The sequence below is a fragment of the Zerene cesonia genome, chromosome 13 (genome assembly GCF_012273895.1).
Source record: "Zerene cesonia ecotype Mississippi chromosome 13, Zerene_cesonia_1.1, whole genome shotgun sequence".
Taxonomy (NCBI): Eukaryota; Metazoa; Arthropoda; class Insecta; order Lepidoptera; family Pieridae; genus Zerene; species Zerene cesonia.
The window spans coordinates 7,441,026-7,463,591 of NC_052114.1; the positions used below are offsets into that span (position 1 = coordinate 7,441,026).

Genomic DNA, 22,566 nt, shown 5'->3' on the forward strand with positions numbered 1-22,566 from the left:
CGGTCACGTGGTCTGAATTCGCCAATGGCAATGGACGCCATTCTTTGTGTACCTTTTCACATACTAGTGAAATAAAACATTGTAGCCTATGGAGTGAGTGGTGTATATTTGTCAATTTCATGACGCTAAAAACGTAAATGTGTGAAATTCAGGATTATTCTATTGAGCATAAGGATATTTATGTTCATAAATATTCGGTAAGTGATATTTCGAACTTAAAATGTTATGAATGTGTACTGATAAACCCGTAATTAGAGACGAGAAAGTATGTGTGATGTCCCGCTCTTTTTAATGTCATTGGGAAATGTATTTATCATAATATAACAGCAAAGAATACAATATATTTATAAATGTTTCGTTATTTCGTGTATCCCATACGTTTGTACTTGATAATTGTACAGAAATAATTTGTTAATTGAACTAAAGTGGCGGGAAACCATTCCGTCTCATTACGTATTGTTTGACAAGTTTACTGAAATGAAAATAAAAAATATTGTCATAATATAAGCATGAAACGTATTTACCAGTGAATAAGTAAGAAGTTGACAATCTGTTAATCAAAAAAATAGTAAAATCATGGATTTTCACAAACTATGTATAGATCGTAACGGACGAATTGTTACGTATTTTTTACTCTGTCTGTCTCGCTCATTGATAGTTAGTGCAAGAAGGACAAAAATACATGTTATTATTATTATTATGTGTACCTATCCAAAGTTATTTTTATGAAAAACATTACTTTAAGTACGATGAATGTTTATTATATCATGCCTGTTTAATATATCATGGTGTTTATAAAATGACCACGTTGTAGAATTTGTTGAATACTATATTATATAAAACGGCGCCAATTCGCCGTCAATGAACTTACTATGAACTATCGACGTGGAGTAGTTGTAACTAAATATATACATATATAAATTATGAATGGTAATAGTGTGCATATTAGTACAGCATTATTGTTAAATAATAGTCGTTTCGATTTAATTTTCCACTATAAATATTAACGTTATTAATAAAATTTAGGTATGCGACTATGAAAAAAAGTCATTAAAAATTCTATATTAATGTAATAAATAAACATAACATTTATTGCAGTGAATAAATCAACCCTTTTGAATTTAGTTAGGTTAAAATGGCAATTCAAATATATTTTTCTCTACCAGGCTGTGCATTAAAGGTTCCTACTACCTAGTATCGTTCCCACGGCCGGTTCTAAGCGAGAATTTCAAAACGTTGAACAATGAGTGCACTAAGTCTGTGTGTGTGTGTGTATGTGTGCCCAACGTTGTAAGATTGTAGTGGTGAAGGCGCCGCAGAGTAAGAGTAGTACATTTAAAATTGTTGTATTCTCCTCCAACTAAAATTAACGACTCGTGTTACGATTTGTTTGTCAATAAATGGTATACACATAAAGTAGGTTAATAAAAATTTATGTAATTAGTAACCCTTTCTATTTTCAACATGATACCACATATATTGCAATCATTTTAATTACTGTGTATGGCAGTCATATACTCGTAATTATACAAAAAAAAAATTGTCAATACTTAATAACATTTAATAAATTTTTTTAGTCAGTACCTAAATAGAGCATCTGAATTTCACTACTCTATGAAATGCATTGAGTTAAAGGGCCTGGCTGCAGCTTGTGTTTGTGTGAGTGTGCATATCCGCGTACGAATACTGCGCTGTTGCACACACCTGTAGTTTATTCCGTCAGCCGTTACACTCCCCTAATATTAACGGTTGGCGTTCAAACTTTAATTAATTTTAATTAAAACAAACATATCTTTGAAGAAAAGAGAATAAAAATATGCACATTTGACTCGGAGATGAGATCTTGCATTGTCTTAAATTAAGTAGTTCTTTAATTTCGCATTCTACCTTATACAAATTAGTTAATAGGTAAATATCTTACTATATAACTCTTCATAAATATGATGTGATTAAATTATTACCATTAGATTTAAATTTTTAAAAGCAATGTGAATACATAAGTAAGCTAAATAACAATAAGTAACTTTAGATCAACTGATTCATTCTTCAAGGTTGTTGATTATATGAAAAAATAAAGGTTGTTAGCCTCTATAACTATGATAATTGACGTGAAAATACGAAGTATTTGGAGACAATTTTTTCTATTAGAATTCGAAATAAATAAAATGAAATCATTATATTCCATTTCTCATTTATTTAGTATGTTATATATGATCTTAAAAGAATCATGGAAACTTTCAGCAAATTCCGGTCTAGACATAACAAAATGTATAAAAGTTCACGCAGTATATTCCAGTTTCCCTCCTTTCAAACGGGGCCGGGGGGCGAAGGGGAATGCGCAGTACATCCAATCGATACGGAACCCCTCTCTTGTCAACCACATTCTGCGCGCGCACGTGGAAAATTGTATAATTTTCGCGCCATCAACTTTATCAATTCCATACGATCGTTCGTACCTACCTCCATAATATATAAACTTATCTACCAAGCTCGCAAACTGCTTCTGAGAAAAAAATACATACATATTTAATTTTAGTATGATATCTTTCAGGAATTATTGTCAGTTTTTCTAAAGATATAAGGCAATTTGTAAAAGAGAATTCTACGATGAGTTCAAGGCAAGCGCGCGCGGTCAGGTTCGAGGCCGCAGCGGGCCCCTTACGGCGCCTCCATACCCCCACTACTTTTGGTTCCACGATCTCTGAAATAATTACGTTAATCTTATCGTTCAAATTTCAGCGGCTGTATGATTTTGTTCATTTCGTATTAGAAATTAAGAAACAATGATGGCATTTTATATAACGTGTTTGTTTATGTTGTTCTATACCCGCTTTGTGGTTTTGGTTTGTCATACGAGGTGACTAAATCGTTAACAAACTTACTTATGTTTCTAGGAGTTAGGTTGAAATTTCGTCATGTTAATCACTACATAGATTAAAATAAAGTCCCTATGTGCCTATATTATACTTTAATCTTTAAAACTACGCGACGGATTTTGATGGTGTTTTTTTAAATAGATAGAGTGATTCATGAGGAAACTACTCCGAATTACGCGGGCAAAAGCTAATAGCTAATAAAAGTAGTTGTTTTAAAAAGGTGCCTGGCGCAGAAATTAATGAACTACATATAAAGAATGACTTCACCTGGTCTAACAAAGCAATTTTGAAACTATGATCGTTTAAAAATAATTTTATTAGTTCCTATTTCATATCGCACATAATCGAGATGAACTCTTAGTAATAAAGAGCGGGTTCATGGCCCTCTGTAGTGTAGCACTCAGGCACACAAGACGGATGCACAGACGTTTTCGGGCCGTGAAATACTTCGTACATGTGTCTACATACGTGCTCACATGCACGTTTGTAACAGTCATTTTAATATGAGATGTATGCAAATTTAAATACCCGTTTTACAAAACGGAATTACATATAATTTGTAAGTCTTTATCTTGTTCTACAATACAACTGAAATATCTTTTAACTAATATTCAGTATAATTTTTTAATCAATGCTTTGTTAATTTTATAAAGCAGTCAAATATGCTAGCTTATTTTAAAGGGCGCGTTGTGGCGGCTGCTATGTCATTTGGGGTCGATTTTACCCTCTTTCGACAGTGTCGTTGTCCCGTTCTGACACCCTTTACCAGTTTATCTCTTTCGTACTTATGAATTGTAGCGTCAACAAAATAATTAACTATATTTTGTTTACTTTTGTAATTAATAATTACATTTTATCTAAGGAATATATTTTGTAATTTTTACTGATATCACTCGTGGGAAACAAGTTGAATTAATCTTATCCTATATTTGTAAAACACTCTTTATTTGAGACTTATTACAGGTATTACACGTTTTACGCGCGTACCGCATGATATCACAAGAATATGCAGAAACTTATTTGTATACAATTAAAACGTTTCGAGATTAGGAAAGTAAACACAAAAAAAATACTTTAACATAAACATCACATACAATAGATAACGCAGTCGTTTTTCTTATCTGTCAATGCACCCGATTATAAATTTACTTATAAGAACATTATTATTTATTAACAAAAATATTATATTGATTAAATGTTTGTTCGTCACGAAAAAAATAAGAATAAAACGATATAGATGAATTATTTTAACTTTACAATATCAACGTTATTTAAAACGTTTCGTAAAGGGATCGGAACAGGTAACAAAAGATCGGTCGCTACACACCTGTCGTTAAATTTTTAACTTCGCTTTATAGCAACAGACTTCAGATAGTATTAATAAATGTTTAAAGGACTTTATCTAAAATATTTTAAGTATTTCAAGGTCACCATAAAAAATATGCTAAAAATGAATCGAATTCACAATATTTTAAAATAGGTACTAGTAATTATATGTGTATAATAGATTTGTGTAGGAACTCCTCATGTAATACTTAAAACAATATCGAGTATTCCCTGTAACGACTAAAACAATAAAGTAAACATTTTTTTACTATAGTATACCGTATACTTAATTACTTATTATCAAATGAAGATGAAAGTAAAACGTTTATCTTTAATGGAGTGTATATTTCGAAGACCAGATCCAGTTTATTTATAGTAACCATACGTAATGGTTTGGACAAAAAATATTGACCCCGAAACGTGGAAGGAACGGCTCCATTTGCGTTTAAACTTTTTTTGTGCTTGTCGTAGGTAGCCAACTATCCAGAATGGTTCCTCAAACAACAATGACTTTGTTGATGTAGGTCTTTGTTAAAATACAAAATGACTTTCTTAGTACTGGTATGTTTAACCCGATGTTTAGAAAAAAATGGCCACATCCAAAAAAAATTTTATAACGAAGCTATTGCATTTATTATGCCAGAAAAACTTATTTAAAAGTATTATATTTCAATACATAAAACGATGTTTCCATTTAGTGACGAGCTTTCCTTTTTCAATGAGTGTAAAGGAGACGGCAATAAAAACAACTACACAGTTCAGTGATAGGGCATTGCATACCAACATAAGACAAAAACTGGTTTCCGTTCCGAGTAGTGGAATCCGTCCCTCGCCCGTCCCACTGTCTCGTCTCGACGATGAGAACTATTTATATAGAACGAAGGAAAATGGCGCGAAAAATTTACTATATCGAAATAAGTAATAGCTAAATGGATGATTTTATTAATAAGATATCCTGATTTTTGTTAAAGGCTTGCTTAGACATGGATTTGTACATCACCGACTCACTCCAGGACATGCTGGACATGGACATAAAAAATGAAATAGCAACAGATTTAAGCAGCATAACAGATTTTTCCGTTAGTATTTGTTTACTGTTATACCCTATAAAATGATATACAACATCTGTTATGAAACTAACACAAATATTTGAATTACAGGATTCATTAGGATTAAATTTCTCAGAAATGCCGCCCTTACTCGATATGGACACAGATAATTCTGTAACGTGGCTCAATAATTCCTCGTCGAGTTTCGTACACAATCTAGATTTATACGGAAGCGAGGCCAATGCAGTGATGGTAAATCCAAATTCAGTAATGCCGTCCACATTTGCCGAAACTCCTGTAAAAAGCGTCGTTAAAGAAGAAGCTTCCAACTTGTTATTAACATCTGCTGCGAACAATGATCTAAACCAGAGCACGACACTGTCGAGTCCAAAAGAAGAAAAAAGTCATTTAACATTTTCACCAAACGCAATTAAAGTAACGAAACCGCAAGAAGATGACACGACGTCGAGAAAACAATCCGAGGAAGCTACGCAGATGGTTATATACGTGCGAAAACAAGACAAGAATGTTGTTAAAGATTTGTTAAAAGATCTAGACACTAGTAAGGTGAAGTTAAACACGGGCTCAACGGTAACGCCTCTGACACGAATAAAGACGAATCAGGGTGAAATTATTAAAGTGAATAACAAGAACTGTTCAATATTAAACACTAGCCATAAGATAACGCAACAAATAGGTGCTAAGACAATAATTTCGGGTAATATACACATACTGGACGCTCAGCAATCTAGGACAATTTTAGCGAATGGTAATAAAAATCAAGCGACAATATTAATTGATAATTCGTCGCTGAGTAATAGTAGGCAAATAATAAAGACATCAGTCGGTGGCACATATACAGTAGAAAACAGTCAAGCGAAATATGTAAATACTACTAGTAATAAAAATAATAATGCTGTGGGAGAGTTTCCCAAGCCTGCCTATTCGTATTCCTGTTTAATAGCGATGGCGCTGAAGAATTCTAGAACGGGAAGTCTACCTGTTTCTGAGATCTATAATTTTATGTGGTAAGTTTTTCTTTAAAATTCCTCATTTATACTCGTTATGTTTTGTAATTAATAAACAGAGAGTTTTTAAAGAAAAGTGTTTTTGTTCTTCATTGAAAAATCTTGATAACATAGTGATGATTTTTTTTTCCAGTCAACACTTTCCATACTTTAAAACTGCTCCTAATGGTTGGAAGAATTCTGTGAGGCATAACTTAAGTTTGAATAAATGCTTCGAAAAAATTGAAAAACCATCAAGTAATGGTAGTCAACGAAAAGGTAATATAAGGAAATTGTTATAAATAAATAAATATCAAGAATACTAATTGAAGAGTAGAAAGGATTAATTTAATTAAAAATTATCTGTTTCTTTTAGGGTGTTTATGGGCTATGAACCCTTCGAAAGTGGGCAAAATGGATGAAGAAGTTCAAAAGTGGTCGAGGAAGGATCCTCAAGCCATCAAGAAAGCTATGATTTACCCTGGTAAGTGACAAAATCTTAATATTAGTTATTTTAAAACTCACAAGGATTCCAAGGGAAAAAACAGTAGTTTTGTTTGTTCCAATTTTTCAAAACAATGCGATGTCTTATAAAGTAACTCACGTGTTCTTACTTTCCTTTATTCGAATTCTTTAGAAGAATTTTTACAAAAACGTTAACTGACAACACTTGGTAAAAAGGCATTGTTGGGACAATTACAAGCACCATATTCTGCCTTATTCAGTTTTATGGTTTCTTGTTTAGTAATGTACTCGTGGAGGAAACAATTTATGACTTTTCGTGTATAAATTAAGTTGTTTCACGCATTAACTAACATTATCTTTTAGCAGCATATTTTTATCAACTTATCTACTTTTAAAAAATATGTGGCATATAAAATTCTCATTTCATAATGCAATGTATCAACTTTATTCTCATTCACAATTCCTATTAAACACGAGAGAATCGGTTAAATCCTTGGGATTTATCTTGTAACAAAACCAAAAAAAAAAATATCTGAATTAAATCCTTCTTCATTTCGCTTTTAGGAACATCGGTACTTAGGACGAGTTCAAATGAAAATAAATAATAAATTATATTATTGTCAATGAAAGTTAACAAACACCCAAAGAACGACACGTGCACTATTTTCTTATCTTCAATTCAAATATGTATACAACAAACACATTTCATATCGTTATCTTATGTTATTGAAACCTTTTAATTGCGAACAATAACAATGAAATTTCAGACAGTCTAGAAGCACTAGAACGCGGCGAGATGAAATATTCCGGTTTCGGCAGCGATACAGAGGCGGAGGATGACGCTGATGTTGATGGTGACCCTGATCTCGATCCAGACCTGGAGATAGACCCTGAGGTCAAGGAGGAGGTGGAACATGAAGACACCTTGGTGGAACAGGTAGTTCCTTCATACTTGTACGATTTGTCTATAAAAAGCAATAATAAAATTTATTGGAGCTCTTCGTGTATACTCAAATGTTATTTTTATTTCAGCTAGAACTGTAGAAGTGTGTTATGTCCCAAAAAAATTAAGCTTTAATAAATCACCTATGTGAACCTTGTTTTCTTTATACTGTATATTGTTAATTTGCGCTGTTAAGTCATCAACATTACGGATATTGTTTAAAATACTATAAATTGCTGATTAACCAACAGTAAACAAAAAAGGTCACAATGGACATCTGCAAATAAAGTTAAAAAATGTGCATTATTTGTTTATCCTCTGTGAGTGACCTCACGAGAATGTAAATGTGATCGAGCCAATGTCAAGAATAAATGTAAATAAATTTTGAATTGTCCCGCACGATATTGACATTTATTTTTTAATTATTATTATAAATAATACTGTACTAAAGGTACGCCTACATTTTATAAGCTAATATCAGTTTGTTATTAATAACAACACATATAGGATAAAAATATGATGCGTCATAGCTATACGTATCGCGTTACAGTTTTTGTTTCTTACGATGTAATTAAATCTCGAATAAGTATCAGTAAGCTGATACTATGTTTCTTTTTTATTAAAAGGAAAATATTTAATTAATTCATGATTTATATTCTTACGTTTATATACGTCAAAACAACTATTACTATTCATGCATTTTTATCATCAATACTACCTACTAATAATACCTTTTCAAACATTTCTTAGTTCGAATTAGTATATTATTTATATTGATGATAAAAAAATACTTACTAATTTTTATAACTAACCACATAAATATAAAATTTGCACTCATTAGTTACACCTGATTTAGATGCAAACTAAAAAATAAGTTAATATGCAATTACAAATATCTTAGACGTAGTCATAAGCGTATTATATACGTGGAGAGATATCATCGCTCAAAGTTTTTCAGTACTAAATACCGTTTCTTAACTCTGAGAAAAATTACCTACTGCTTTCTATTCACTCTTAAATAATCACCTTCGTTTTTTATTTATTTACTTTATTATTTGTTTTCAGGAAGTATCAGACCAAGAGTTGGAAGTTGAGGAAGTAGTGGAAGGCACGGGCATGGTGGGGACATACCGATTGCTGGCCGGCGGACCCGCGCTCTCTTATGTTACTGATGATTGTGTTGATGAACCCAGTGATGTTGAGGTAAGAAAAAATAATATTTTCGATTCAATTTTTTTCAGATTTTGGTACATAATCTTCTAATATCTTAACAAACAGAGAATAAATAGTATTTGGTTAGATTCCTTATTCAATTCTTATCCTCCTGAAGCAGAAGGGGTTAAATATGCCTATAAGATGGTTTCGTCATGGTTTCATGTACTTAGCGTACATGAAAGTCAATTATTGGGGATTGGATCCCTGTCTAATATTTACACCTACCAAAATGTTGGGAAATTTTTTACTCCGGAAGCAGTCGAATATGTACATAATTTCAATCCGATAACTTTAGTTACCATATTCCACAAAATAAATGATTCGATTTCAACCATTATACAATCATGTTGTGTTGTTAAGGAAGAAATCATTTATCAGTCACGGTGTAGTTAAAACCATAAAAACAATTATGTTTTCTCCTCTCCATTTTTATGATCTTATTATTTCATTCATAAGGTTTAATGTTATTTTATTCTCTTTCCATAGGTGCTCGACCAATCTTACGATGATATCGACATCGATGAAATGAAACCCGTCAAACTTGATCTGTCTTTTACGGAAAACTATACGAGTGAGTATTCGAGTACTGTGCAAGCTTTCGTCCTTGTCTACCTTCTTGTAGACTTCCTAATTGTGTGTAACAGAATTAATTTTTACAAATATTGAAGCACTATGTTTCTGCTTTTTTATTTTCCTTATATTCATTATCTGTAGCTGTTATATAAATGAGGATATTCATATCGACACAGTAAAAATTTTACATACTATCGAATAAGCAATTTCATTGTTATTGTTATACTAAAGAATCTCTGACATTTCCTTGTTGAACAAAGTAAATTTTCATTACAATAAAGATAACATTGATAATACTGTGACTGAATTTGTCTCGTTGAAAATGGCTTGACATCAAAATACGATGACAAACACTGATAAAATGTTGAGTATACTATGGAATTTCTATTTTCCGATACATGCTAATAGCTCTTACAACAAAAGGCTCATTTGGTTAACGCCGTGACAATAGGTTTAGAGACCAAGTAAACAACAGCTCTGATATCTGATCATATCTGATCTATACCTACTAATATTGATTCCATCATACGAATGTCACATTTAAATTGTAACAAAATTTTCATAGCATAGTGGCTAACATGCTAATATAACATATTTCATGAAAGTTTTCAAGTATTGTAATTACTGAAATTTAACCATAATTGATATTCACACGTCATTTGTCCTCAATATTAATAAAGAAAGGAGAAAAGATGAATCTTGATTGTAATGTTAATATTTGGTTCCAGTCCAACCAGCCAAACGAGCGAAGACAAGCTTCATCTACCAGCCACTGACGCCGCAGTCGCACACGAGCCGGCGGAAAACGCCGCTCGTCAACCGAGTCGCATTAGTTTAATTAGCATTTAATCAAATTGTGATCAAACGGAGTCCCCTCCTTATAGCATTAAGTAATTGTGGATGTGTATGGTTTGATAACTGTTGTGATAGTGACACGGAACACTTGTTACATAATGTACACTAAAATGTCTCGTGATGTCCTAATTTTGAGTATTGTGTCGACAATTTTCGGTAGTTGGTAAGTAGGATTACATATTGTGAGTACAAAACTTGAATAAAACATTTTGCTACTCTGTTCGTACTTTTTTTTACACTATGTAGTGTTAGGGATAGTTTAATTCATTAAGTAATGTTTCGTGAATATCGTATTGTAGGAAGAACTATAGCGGGTATTTTACTAAAGATCCCACCGCTTGTAAATATTAAATGTAATTGCTTTGTTGACGCTGGCAGTTTATGTCGACTAGGCATTTCTGAATCCAATATAATATTATGTCCATATTGTCACTTTAAATGTATTCTCTAAACTATTTTATAGAATACATTTGATACTCATAGTTTATTTCACCATTAGGCCTAGGATTATATATAATTGTGTCTCAAATTTGGCTTTATAATTTAAAAAATCGAATAATCATTTGAAATAAAATCTTTAAGGAATTTTAATTGCTATTTTTCCAACTGCGTAGTATTAGATATCAAATCGATAATTTACTGAATTCCTTAAAAAGTTTATTTCAAACCTTTAATGCTTCTTTGTGAATAGGCTACTCAAATATGATATAAATTGGGTTTAGTTATGACTAGTGCTAAGCCTTAGCTTTTATTTGTTGTTCTTATATTACTCCGAACAGGTGAGCTCATTTACAGCTTGGAATTGTATAAGAACTTAGCATTTACTAATTTAAGAATATGTATTAGAATTTAAAATTAAAGAAGAATTTTTGTATGAACTTAAAACAAAATAATAACAGTAGATATATGTAAGGTGGCAAATTTGTTACTGTAATAAAATGAAGACACGTTAGAAAATCGGAAGCTGTAAAATTATGGGGTTGTATAAATTATAAATACACTACTTTCATTGGAATAGGCATTATTCAATTGTCTAGTCTGAATTCACTATGAAAATGGTATATTATAATTTATGTAGCCTTAAAGTGAAAATCATACATTTATAATAATGCACTGGTTTAGATCAAATCTTATACTGATATAAGATTTAGATATATATCGATAATTCTATCACTGCAGCATTATATTATAAAGTAACTCCAATCTACTTATTGTTAGTAAAATATCACTTCATATAATTTGATATGTTCATTTTTTTTATTATGAGCATCATGTTTTCTTTTATTTTTTACCGTGGAATTACGTTTTTTTGTTCAACTTGAAGGTGCCTTTGGGCTAGTCCTATTTTATTTTCTTGAAAGATACAATGTCGTTAGTTTTTAATGTTGAGATTGTCATAATAATGAGAATATTTTGAATTATTCTATATTGAATATACATATTTGAGTTGAATTCGTTAAAATACAAAAACATCTTATTCATGAACTAAATTTTAAAAGAACGAGGGAAGAAGATTTCTACCAATTGGTTATGTATCACCTTACTCCCCATGTAGCTGTATAACAAAGAAATTAAAAAGAAATTGTCAACATAATATATTTATGTACTTATAATAATTACAAAAAATGGGTTGTATTATTTAAAAGTTGTTGCTATTTTCCAATCATTGGTAAATGTTTACAAAGATCAAATATGTGAAATATGAAATTAGGTGTTAAGTATACTATGTATGTCTATATTTATAAGTCGTAGAATATCTCACTGCCAGTATTTCAACATTAATCTAAAGTGTTAGAACTAAAAATAGCTTTAGTTATGTAGCTCCGAGTAGTTTATTAAGTTGAATGATTTTTAATAATTCTTTTGTAATAAAATGAATTTAATTAAATAGGAATGACGTTTTATTTCTAACTAGCGGTTCGCCCCGGCTTTGCCTGTGGTACATATGTAGCCTTCCTCATTAAATGTGCTATCTAACACTGCAATAATTTTTGAAATAAATCCAGTAGTGCCTGAGATGGGTGTGTTCAAACCAAAAAACAAACTCTTCAACTTTATAATATTAGTATAGATTTTAATTTCTAAAATCTAATAATATCTATTCTAGATCTATTTTTTGTGACTGCTCTCAATACTAATTGTAATTTTGAAGTGGTTTAAAAATAGAAACAAAAATAAATATTCAATTTGTTTTAGAATAGCTGAATGAATTTTCATGATTTTTTATTTTGGGTTTGTCTCTAGGACTCTGTAACTAGGAACTAAAAAAAACAAGTAAAAGGGAATACAAAATGTACACAATTTGACTTAATCTACACCTCTTAAATTGTATTGAATAGTTAAAAAGTTTTGACTCATACAGAGTGAGAGAAACGATCACATTGCAAAACCTCCAATTTCAAATACTATGTTTTTTTTATGTCAGAGCGGGTAACTGAGCTGGTGGTTCGACTGATGGTAAGCAATGGTACGCGACCGCCCTTGAATATTCGCCTGCGCGAATGTGCTGCGTGCTATTAAGGAGTAAGGGATAAGGTAAATGTTGACGACTGGAAAGTATGTAAGAACTGAGGAGGGTGAGAAAAGGAAACGAGATTTGTACCTACTAGTGATATGTGATCGAAATGAAAAAAAAATTATGTTATTAAGAATTTTACATTTTCTTATATCATTTACATGACGGAACTACTTTGCATCGACATACTTTTTCTGCCTTCACCATCACCATTAGAGTGGGTCTACACCCTATACCTATCTACCTAGTCTATTTATACTAAAGCAGTATTTTAGCAGTATCTTTTTCATAATGTGACCGCCATATTAAATTAAAACATTTCGCAAAACCCCTTCTGAGAAGTTACGATTCACTCGATTAAGGCATTCACTTGTACCAGAACATCGAGCGTCCAGTTAGTAATGGTATTGGGAGCAAAATAGACTATAAAACAAAATATAATTATGTTATCTTTTCGATACTGTTGTGTTAAATGAATAAACAAACACCCATTCTCAACATAATGTACTGCAAGGTATTTTCTATGCCTTATTTCATATCGGTCACATCTGATGAATTAAAGTATACTAGCAACTTTATGCTAGTCGCTGAAAGAGCAACATCTAGGGACTTCTTTTGTGACACATCTTTAAACTTTCTAAATGATGTTGCCACAGACATTGTTAGTTACCATTGACTGACAGCTTATGTCCAAATATGAAAAAGAATTGATCGAAGTGAATGCATGTATAATAATGCGTTTACTGATAACTCAATCATAAACAAATAAACTGTTAAAAATTTTGATTATTATTTGACCATTTTGTAGGAGTGATATCAATATATTGCTACAACACATTTCATATTTTTTTGAGGTAATCAAAACATAGTGAATTTTTAAAAACACAATGCCAACACGTGAGATTCTTACAATTCAGCTAGGCCACTACTCCAATTATGTAGGTGCACATTTTTGGAATATACAAGAGTTAAGCTTTGATTATACTGGAACAGTAAAAACCGAAGTCAACCATGATATTTTATATCGAGAGGGCCAAACATCTACAGGAGAAGTTACTTACACACCAAGATTATTATTGGCAGATTTAAAAGGTTCTCTTAAAACTTTGCCAGCAACTGGTGGGCTGGAAAGTGCAACAAATGATGACTGTGATCTTACATGGTCATCTGTAGAAAAAATAGAAGAACCCCCGGCTTCAAAAAATGAATTTTTATCTGATATTGAAGCTGAAAACCCTCCAGTCACCCAAGATAAACAATATATTTTAGAAGACAATGTAAATACTTGGACTGACTACTTGTATCCCAGATTCCATTCACGGACAATCAATATTATAAAAAATTATCAACATGGAGATGAGCATGTAAGTGAATTATAAATTTAAATTCTAGTCGTAATATAAAATGTGTGAACATTCTAATACATATTTTTCCATTTCCAGGAAGGTTTTGATATAGGAAACACTGGCCGCTCAATATGGAAATCAGATTATGGGGATGTCTTTTCAGATAATATACGGAAATATGTAGAAGAATGTGACAGTATGCAAGGTTTTCAAGTGAATTTTGATTGTTACAATGGTTTTTCTGGATTAGCAATTGGTTGTATTGAACATTTGGCAGATGAATATTCCAAATCAATACTGGCATACCCCATAATTCCTTCATATTTTAATGATAATAATCCTGTTAACCAAGAGGAAAGAGATATGTCAAACTTGAAAGATTCAATGAGGCTTGTTAATATTGCAATGTCAATTGAAGAACTATCACAAAATGTAACCCTTTTTGTGCCTTTATGTACTAGTGATAAGGGCTGGAGGAAACCTGGAAACCCTAGATCATTTGAACATATTTCTTATAATCCTGCATTATATTATCATTCCTCTGCTTTGCTGGCATCTGCATTAGATACCTTGAGCCAAAAGTATAGACATAAAAGTAATATTTATACCCTGTCTGATATGTGTGCTGATCTGACAGGCTATGGGAGGAAAATGGCCGCTGCCTCACTAAGATTACCATTTGCATTCCATGAGTCAGAATATCTCATTGACTACTTGAATACTACTACACAGCCTATATACACTCCAATAACACCAAGTTGTAAGATTGCAACTGACAAAATATTCCAGCTTATAACAGTGAGAGGTATTCCAGAAAATTATTTAAAAGCACCAATGAAAGAGGCTAAGGATCAAATGAACATCCCAGCCTACAGGTGTAGAGATGTTAAAGAAATGTTTGAGCTGTATTTCCAAGCTAATAACTTCTTGTCTGCAACAAATGTAACAATATGTGACAAACCTTTAGAGGTGAAGAATCCATATCCAAATATATTTTCAGATAAACTTAATAAATATGGTTTTATTCAAGATGATGCTAGGACATCCAATATACAGAGTTGTCCCATTATAGCTGGATACCATAATGGAAACTTCATGGCGGATATGATAGAAAAACTACATAGAGAAGTTAGCAGAATAAAATTTGCTAAATTACATAAATTTAAAGAAGAAGGATTGGAAGCTGCCGACTACCAGGAGTGCCTTGATAGACTTGCTGAATTTAAGGATAATTACGAAGATGATTTTGAACTATAACTTGTAATTTTATTTATCTGTCTCAAATAAGAAGCTTTAAGTACACAAATAAAACAATATTTATGAAATTCATATAACTTTTATTCAAGATGATTTAGATAAAATAAACCATATTCCGCAGACACACATTCTCAATTGTACACATTTACAGCCTTAAACTAAACGCCTTGTATCTGCAACAATCACGATGATCGCTCTAACGCTCTCTCCTTTATTCTCGTAATAAATGCTGCCCCCTTGTTCTTTCTGAAGTTTTCATATGGATCATTTAAATTAACTCCTATACCTGCAATTAGAAGTGAAGAATGTTAACATGTTTTTGATTTATAAAGCAAGTAAAGTACTTTTAGTAATTGAGACTATTTATTTGAAACAAAATTTAGTCCTTTGGAATATCCCATGAGGCTTTTCTTATATTCAGAGAGTATAGTGCTGAATGATTGTATCTATGCAAATTATTGTTATAAAAATCACTTAAATGTTCATCAATGTATTAGAATCACTCCATTTTGGAGTCCTTTAGAGAAACAAAGTCCAAAACATTCACATTGGACATTCTTCAAATTGAAGATCTCAACATCAGGCTGCAAAGGCGCGAAACCTGTAGGCTCAGTATCGGAGGTCAAGATCCGCTTTGGTTGCGGTTGCGTCCTTGAACAACAACACCAAATAGCAACCCCCCATTGTTTGGAATAAATATCACGAAGATGCGAAATTAAAAGTTCAAGATCACATGAAAACACTATCCCATGAGTGAGACTGGGTGTGACATACCCTTGTACTGGTCGTGCCTATCACGCACGGCGCCGCCGCTGATTGGCTCGGCGATGCCTTGCCCTGCCGCGCCCAGTCCGCCCGCGCTCCAGCCCATTTTCTGCAGCAGCTGGTGGCCCTTGTTACTGGAGTCGATGCCACCTGACGTGCTAGGGTACGATGAACCCCTAGACATATGAAACGATTGTTAAAATAGAGCAGATTGTGTGCCTGACGTTACTTATTAAATATATGTAATTCAGAACTTTATATTAATTACAAAAATCTCAACTACCTACTTTAAATTACACTTACTTTAAATTTTGTCAATGGTAAGGAATTGTTATAGTAATTTTTTATAGTCATTAAGTGTTATTTAATATGAAAAAGTAACAGAATATATAATATATTTCAAATAAATTTTACACATGGTATTGCTAAATTGATTTACTTTTCTGATAAAGAGTTATGAATTAATACAATATACACTTCCATTCCAACACAGGGGATCATAATGTGAGGATTTTTGTGTCTTTATAAAGTCGATAATGTACAAAATAATCATATTATAACACTATAATGTGTTATTGAATTTTTTACATTATAGATATGTATTTTTTAAACTTACATAAAGCTAGGAGGTGTAGGTGAGCGGGATTTCTCAACGCGTCGCATCTTGTCCCGCGGCGAGTCGCGGTGACGCTCGCGATCACGTGAGCGGCTGCGCGACCGCGATCGTGACCGTGACCGTGACTTGCGGCGACCTGAATATAGGATAGACATAGTTCAACTGTACGGGAGTATTATATTTTATGGAATGTGGAATATGCTGTCTCAAAATTAAATACTCTCTCATCATCTTTTCATACAGTTATTCAAACAAAGAGCATTTTATTCCTGTTGCAATAGTATGTACAGTTATGTAAACTAGATGTCTCATGTAACTTAGTCTGCTCTCAAAAGAAATTGTTTTTTTCTCATATTTCAACGATTTTCTTTGCTGTTCTGCTATATTGGTCAAAGCATGATGATTTTCCAACTCAAATCTGGTTCTGATGTTAACACATACAACCCAACAAAGCTATATAATATATAATATAGGTCAATATATGGTAATCTTACAGCATTTTGAGTTATACAAAAAAAATTTAAAGCTTTTGTTTATAATACGTTGGTAAAGGTAAAATATTCTCACTATCTCTGTCTCTTCTCCAAGTTGTTGGCCTTCGCCTGGGCGAGGGAGACCGTGACTTCGATTTCCGTGGCGATAAGGGAATTACTGGCTTCGGCTCTGGTGATTTACTTAACGACCTGGTATATAATATAATGATTAATAAGCAAGTTTTGCCTTTATTTGAAATATGACTAAAATGTACGCTTTCGCTTTAAAGTATTTATCTATTATAATATTTATTCATCTAATAAGAACATGATACAATGTATTTTATTGGATTAATAAAAAACCCAAGATGCATAGTCTCAAACGAAAGGAACATTCAAAAATGTCACGAAAACTAACCAATTAATCAAACCACATGGTTATAATTATTCTACTTACAGCATATTATAGTTTTTTGTTATTTAAACTCAACATTGAATGTGGCGTTTAGGGTTTTTTATGTATTTGGTGGTAATCTTTTCATCAGTTTTGTTCAGTTCTTAATAGATATTAAGTTTAGTTATTTAACTGTTTCGGAAATTGTTGATGGCAAATAAGAACAAAAAATTACCTATATCTTCTTCCAGGTGGTGTTGGCTGTTTCTGTAAGTCTTTTGGTATAGGACTGGGTGACTTTGACTTCATCCTCCGCCCTTGCGCAATTGCTTCCTCCTTATTCTTTCTTGCTGCATTCTTTGCTTTGTAATATTCATATAATCCTAATTTCTCCCATCCTTCACTGTAACAGTATTATCATCTTTAGTGAAGAGTTTCTAAATTTAATAGTTATTTAATAAGATTTAATAGGTATTTGGGTCAAAATCGAGTCGAGTCAGTACATTCAAACATACATGTGTAGGGTGTTAAAAATATTTTAAGCATATTACAAAAACATAATATTTTTAATTTTAAACGTAAGAAAAGGAGAAATAAAGATAATTATCAAATTACATACTAAAAATTACATAAAAAAAAACTAACTTATCCCTCGGCCGTTCATGGTTAGGCGACGCGTAGAACGCGTCTACAGCTGCTAAGAGTCTCTCATTGGGTGGCGCCGGTGGGGGCAGTCTGATCCGAGCCGGGTCCAACGGCTTGTATTTATCGTCCTCTAGCTAAAATACGAACAAACAAATTTAAGTATCAAATCTAAGTGATGTTACTTTTATACATAATATAAATCATATGTTTAATTTGAAAAAGACTGATTCTATTCAAATATTAATTAGCTGTACTAATTTTAATACAGGAATGATTTGGAAAAAAAAAGCAGATGTCACAGATTCATATTTTGATATATAAATGTAAAGTTAACATCTAATAATTCAATTTCTGTTCATATTTGTATTACATATATACCACTTTACAATCGTGACTTATTAGTTCTACTAATTTCCCACCCACATAGTCAAGACAGTCAGTCCCAGGAGAAGGACAAAACTAGTTTATATCTGTTTTTGGAAGCTATCTTTATACCAAAATTGACACACTAGTTACTTAGGCATTTATATATTTGTTAAGAAGTAGGAAGAATTAGATATATTAAAATCTATTTCCAAATATAGAGAGTGCATTTCTACAAATTGATTAGATAAATAATAACCTGTTTTAGATTAAGAATAGATTGTCTAATTGGGTGCATTGTGATTTAATAAATACATAGTGTTAATCATGCATGAAGTAATTATTCTATTAAATTCTGTTACTCTCAAGTTGAAATTTGAAGATTTGTAAACATAAATTTTAGATATATTATTATAATAATGTAACACTCAAAACTAACTTACCATTATAAGTGGTACCATCAAACCAGCAGGTAATTCAAAATATGGGACTGAAGGCATAAGCTCCTCATTGTTAATTTCTGGGAATGGGGGAAATCCTGGTGGGGGCTTACTGAGATCTGGTAGTCCATTCTGGAAAGCTAATGGCGGTGGTTTTGGTTCGAAACCAGGTGGCGGTTGTGAGAAATTTATATTCGGCAAATTTGACAAGTCAGGTTCATCAGACAGTTCTGTTTTTGGTTGCTTCATTTGATCAAACATTTGACTATCAAAACTATTTTCATTCCCACTCATACTATTATTTGATGCATAATTATCTCCACTTTCACTTCCGTACTGTTGGTGGTTGGGATTAAAATTCTGATCATATCCACCCATTGAAGGATATCCTTGGTCATTGAAATTGTTTTGAAAGGGATTTGGCATATTTTGTTGATTGTCTTTGTTCGAATCATGGCTGTTTAATTCAAGTGCATGCTTTTGCATTTCCATCTGTTGAATTTGTTGCAATGTGTGAGCGACAAAGGCTTGATGTTGTGTTTGATAGCTGCAAAGAAGAGTCTATTAGCATTTACTCTTTTGACCGAGAATTTTACGAAATAATAATATAACATACTTTTCAAAGGTAGATTTTGTTTGCTGTGTTAAATGAGCGATTGCATTTGAGTGCTGCGAAATCAAATTATTCTGGTACTCTTGATACGAACTGGTAGGGCTCTTCATCTTCTCAATGACACCAGAGTCGAAGTAGTTTGACTTGGATTCCCAGAGCCGAAGCAGTTTGTTAAGCTTAGCCTCCTGCTCTTCAGTAACAGCTGAAATGTAAAAAGGATTACATGGTTGTCGCAAGAGCCAAGCTGACTCAAGCAAGTTTTACCTGACTGACAAACCACAGGATGATGCTCTAGGTGTTAAATAGATGAGAATGCACAAAAAGACAAGAGACCTAAATTTTGAGGACATTATTGTAAATATGTTACCTATACTGGCATTGCAAAACATTGGAACCACCACATTTTCCAAATTTTTCTTGAGATCTTCGGCGTTTTTGCGTGCACTGTAATTAGGAATAATAGTATCATAGACACCGAATTGACAACGATCGCAAGGGACACGATATTAAAAAAAAAAAACTTGGCAACATAAATGTTAAAATCAAATAAATTACATAGATATAGAAATTTACATACAAAAACCATTATAGTAAATATTGTTTAACAGAAAAAAAAAGTAGAAACATGTATAGTATATGAAGTTCAGAACAATACTTATAAATTTAGAACCAAAAAATTTTTGGCCTCCTTTTGTGCAAAGGAATACAACACTGTGACTATGTTAAAACAAAAAAATAAAAACATGTTAGAAAGCAAATGAACCTTAAGAAAACACCTCACTAATTCCCAAATACCCAAATTTTGATGACATATAATATTCAAACCATAAAAAGTTCTGATTAGAATTCTTGCGTTTTATATACTAACCAGTGATGTAAGACGTCATTGACTAGATATATGATGTGCAGTTTTTGCGTGAAAGCTGCCCCAGGCTGGGTAACCTTCCGTAGGAGATGTTGAGAAATCACTTTGCCTGCATCTGGTGACGTAGCATGCTGTAATATCCATCCTTTTCCTATAAAGAAAGCCTTTTTAATCACTATCCACATATCTAAGTATAAACAATATACAACTGATATCCTTGGGTTAAAAATTGCAATACCACGGAATAATATACCTGCTGATATGCTATCTTTAGTGCATGATTCAATGATAGGCTGTAAGATGCTGTCTAACTCCGATAGGCTGATGTTGTTATCTTCTGCCATGATCTGTATGGTCTCTACCTGAGCTTTGCTCACCAATTCATTGATTTTAGCTTGTTGCTGTTGGATGAGTACCTAAAATGGAATAGCAATATAAAGCAAATTTAATATATAAAACAGAGCAGAATTAACTTTTTTAAATAGAACATCAATTATATCAATCAGGCTTTCAATGCACTATGATAATATTATGTCTACATTTTATCTTAACTGCTCTATTTAAAAAAATGTTTGAAGCTCTTAAAGGAGGTGTGTGAGTGGCCTACATTTTATACTTCTGTTATAAATAAATTTACATGCATTTTAAATAAACTATTTTTATCATATATAGATATAATTCATGCTGGAAATCTGACCTGTCTTCCAAATACCTATTACTGAAATATTGAACTTGATATACAAAATAAAAAATAATGAAGCACATTAAAATCATTATAAGAATTATTTGTATTTTAAAGTTACAATATTTACTATTACAGCTTGGACAGGTTCTTCATTTCCATTGATAGATATAATATTGGATCTATGATTTTGTACATAATGGCTTTTTTTAAACTTATTTTACAAAAAATAATGATAGACAGCAAGAAAACTGAAAATTAAAGCAAATTATTTACAAATGAACTGTTTGAACATATTGTATTAAACTCACATTATGTTGAGCATTAAGATTATTCTCTGACTGAGTGATTTGGTCTTTTAACATGTTGATCTGAGCATTCACATTGTCAATCTCATGGGTGTGCTGAGGAGCGGGCGGGGCCGAATTCGCCGCAAGCCATTGCTGGAGCGCCGGAGCAGCCGCCATCGTCGCAGCCAGCCCGAGCTGGGTAGGCGTCGCACCAGCCTGTTGGGGCATTACATATTGCCTTGTCTGTGCCATATAAGCCCCGGACGGAGGAGGGGCCGCCTGGCCACCGGCCGATTGCTTTAGAACTATAAACAGCGGAGGGTCACTTGAAACGGTTATAACACATCAGCGATCGGGCGCGACCCCGACTATCTCTAATCTTTAACCACCATCGTCAATATGCTTACTTGCTTGCTCTGTCGTCACTTTGTATTGGTAGTAGTTGAAGTACTCGCCGCCGTACAGGAAACTGAATTTGGGATTGTTCTTTTGTTTTGTCTTGGTCATCTTCTCGAACTCGGGCCCATTTCGTGCGACAAATTGGGCGAGCTTGTCGATTATATTGCGAAGATCTTGGTCTGCAATTAGCAGAAAGATTGGCAAAGTAAATAAAATATAAATAAGCTACAACGTAAATATGAAATTCTAAATTTACCTTGTGGCGGCTGTGGAAGCTCCATTTTATCTTGATTTATAGTTATTTTTAGGTTAACACTAACTAACAATTGTCCATTATAATAGTCACTTTTTAAAATGTTTTTTGTAACGATACGCGGTAAACATGATACAACTCAAATCTCACTAGCAGAAATAATCATAAAACGTAATTTATGAAGGTGCACGATACAGTTAAACAGCGGCAGCCATTAATAATTGTTTCATGTTTGCTTTTATTTTTTGGTATAGGCAACATTACAGTGTTAGCAACCTGAAGTGGACCGACTATCGTACGCCGGGGCGTAAAATTATCGTACATGGATCGAAATTATCGTA

General features: G+C 32.6%; 3 protein-coding genes across 4 annotated transcripts; 2 read left to right on the forward strand and 1 right to left on the reverse strand.

The window, feature by feature from the left end:
• Positions 1-137: 137 nt before the first annotated feature.
• Positions 138-12,197, forward strand: LOC119831422. The gene is made up of 9 exons (XM_038354754.1): positions 138-197; positions 5,174-5,281; positions 5,363-6,279; positions 6,413-6,537; positions 6,635-6,742; positions 7,491-7,660; positions 8,732-8,869; positions 9,368-9,452; positions 10,183-12,197. Exons 1-9 carry the CDS (start codon positions 138-140, stop codon positions 10,290-10,292), a joined length of 1,821 nt encoding a protein of 606 aa, XP_038210682.1. The 3' UTR covers positions 10,293-12,197.
• Positions 12,198-13,497: 1,300 nt separating this feature from the next.
• On the forward strand, positions 13,498-15,491 carry LOC119831049 (protein misato). Its single transcript, XM_038354277.1, has 2 exons — positions 13,498-14,188; positions 14,267-15,491. The coding sequence occupies exons 1-2, from the start codon at positions 13,712-13,714 to the stop codon at positions 15,425-15,427; spliced, it is 1,638 nt and encodes a 545-aa protein (XP_038210205.1). The 5' UTR covers positions 13,498-13,711; the 3' UTR covers positions 15,428-15,491.
• A 1-nt stretch (position 15,492) lies between these two features.
• LOC119831048 (calcium homeostasis endoplasmic reticulum protein) lies at positions 15,493-22,447 on the reverse strand. Of its 2 annotated transcripts, XM_038354275.1 has the most exons (14): positions 22,229-22,447; positions 21,981-22,151; positions 21,595-21,878; positions 20,855-21,017; positions 20,605-20,752; positions 20,104-20,180; positions 19,740-19,938; positions 19,127-19,670; positions 18,321-18,454; positions 17,911-18,078; positions 17,376-17,491; positions 16,809-16,944; positions 16,202-16,368; positions 15,493-15,713 (listed from the first exon to the last, which is right to left on the reverse strand). In XM_038354275.1, exons 1-14 carry the CDS (start codon positions 22,251-22,253, stop codon positions 15,610-15,612), a joined length of 2,436 nt encoding a protein of 811 aa, XP_038210203.1. In that variant the 5' UTR covers positions 22,254-22,447; the 3' UTR covers positions 15,493-15,609. The 2 variants fall into 2 exon arrangements, with proteins under 2 accessions (XP_038210203.1, XP_038210204.1); XM_038354276.1 differs by lacking the exon at positions 22,229-22,447 and having other exon boundaries at positions 21,595-21,789; positions 21,981-22,119.
• Positions 22,448-22,566: the final 119 nt, after the last annotated feature.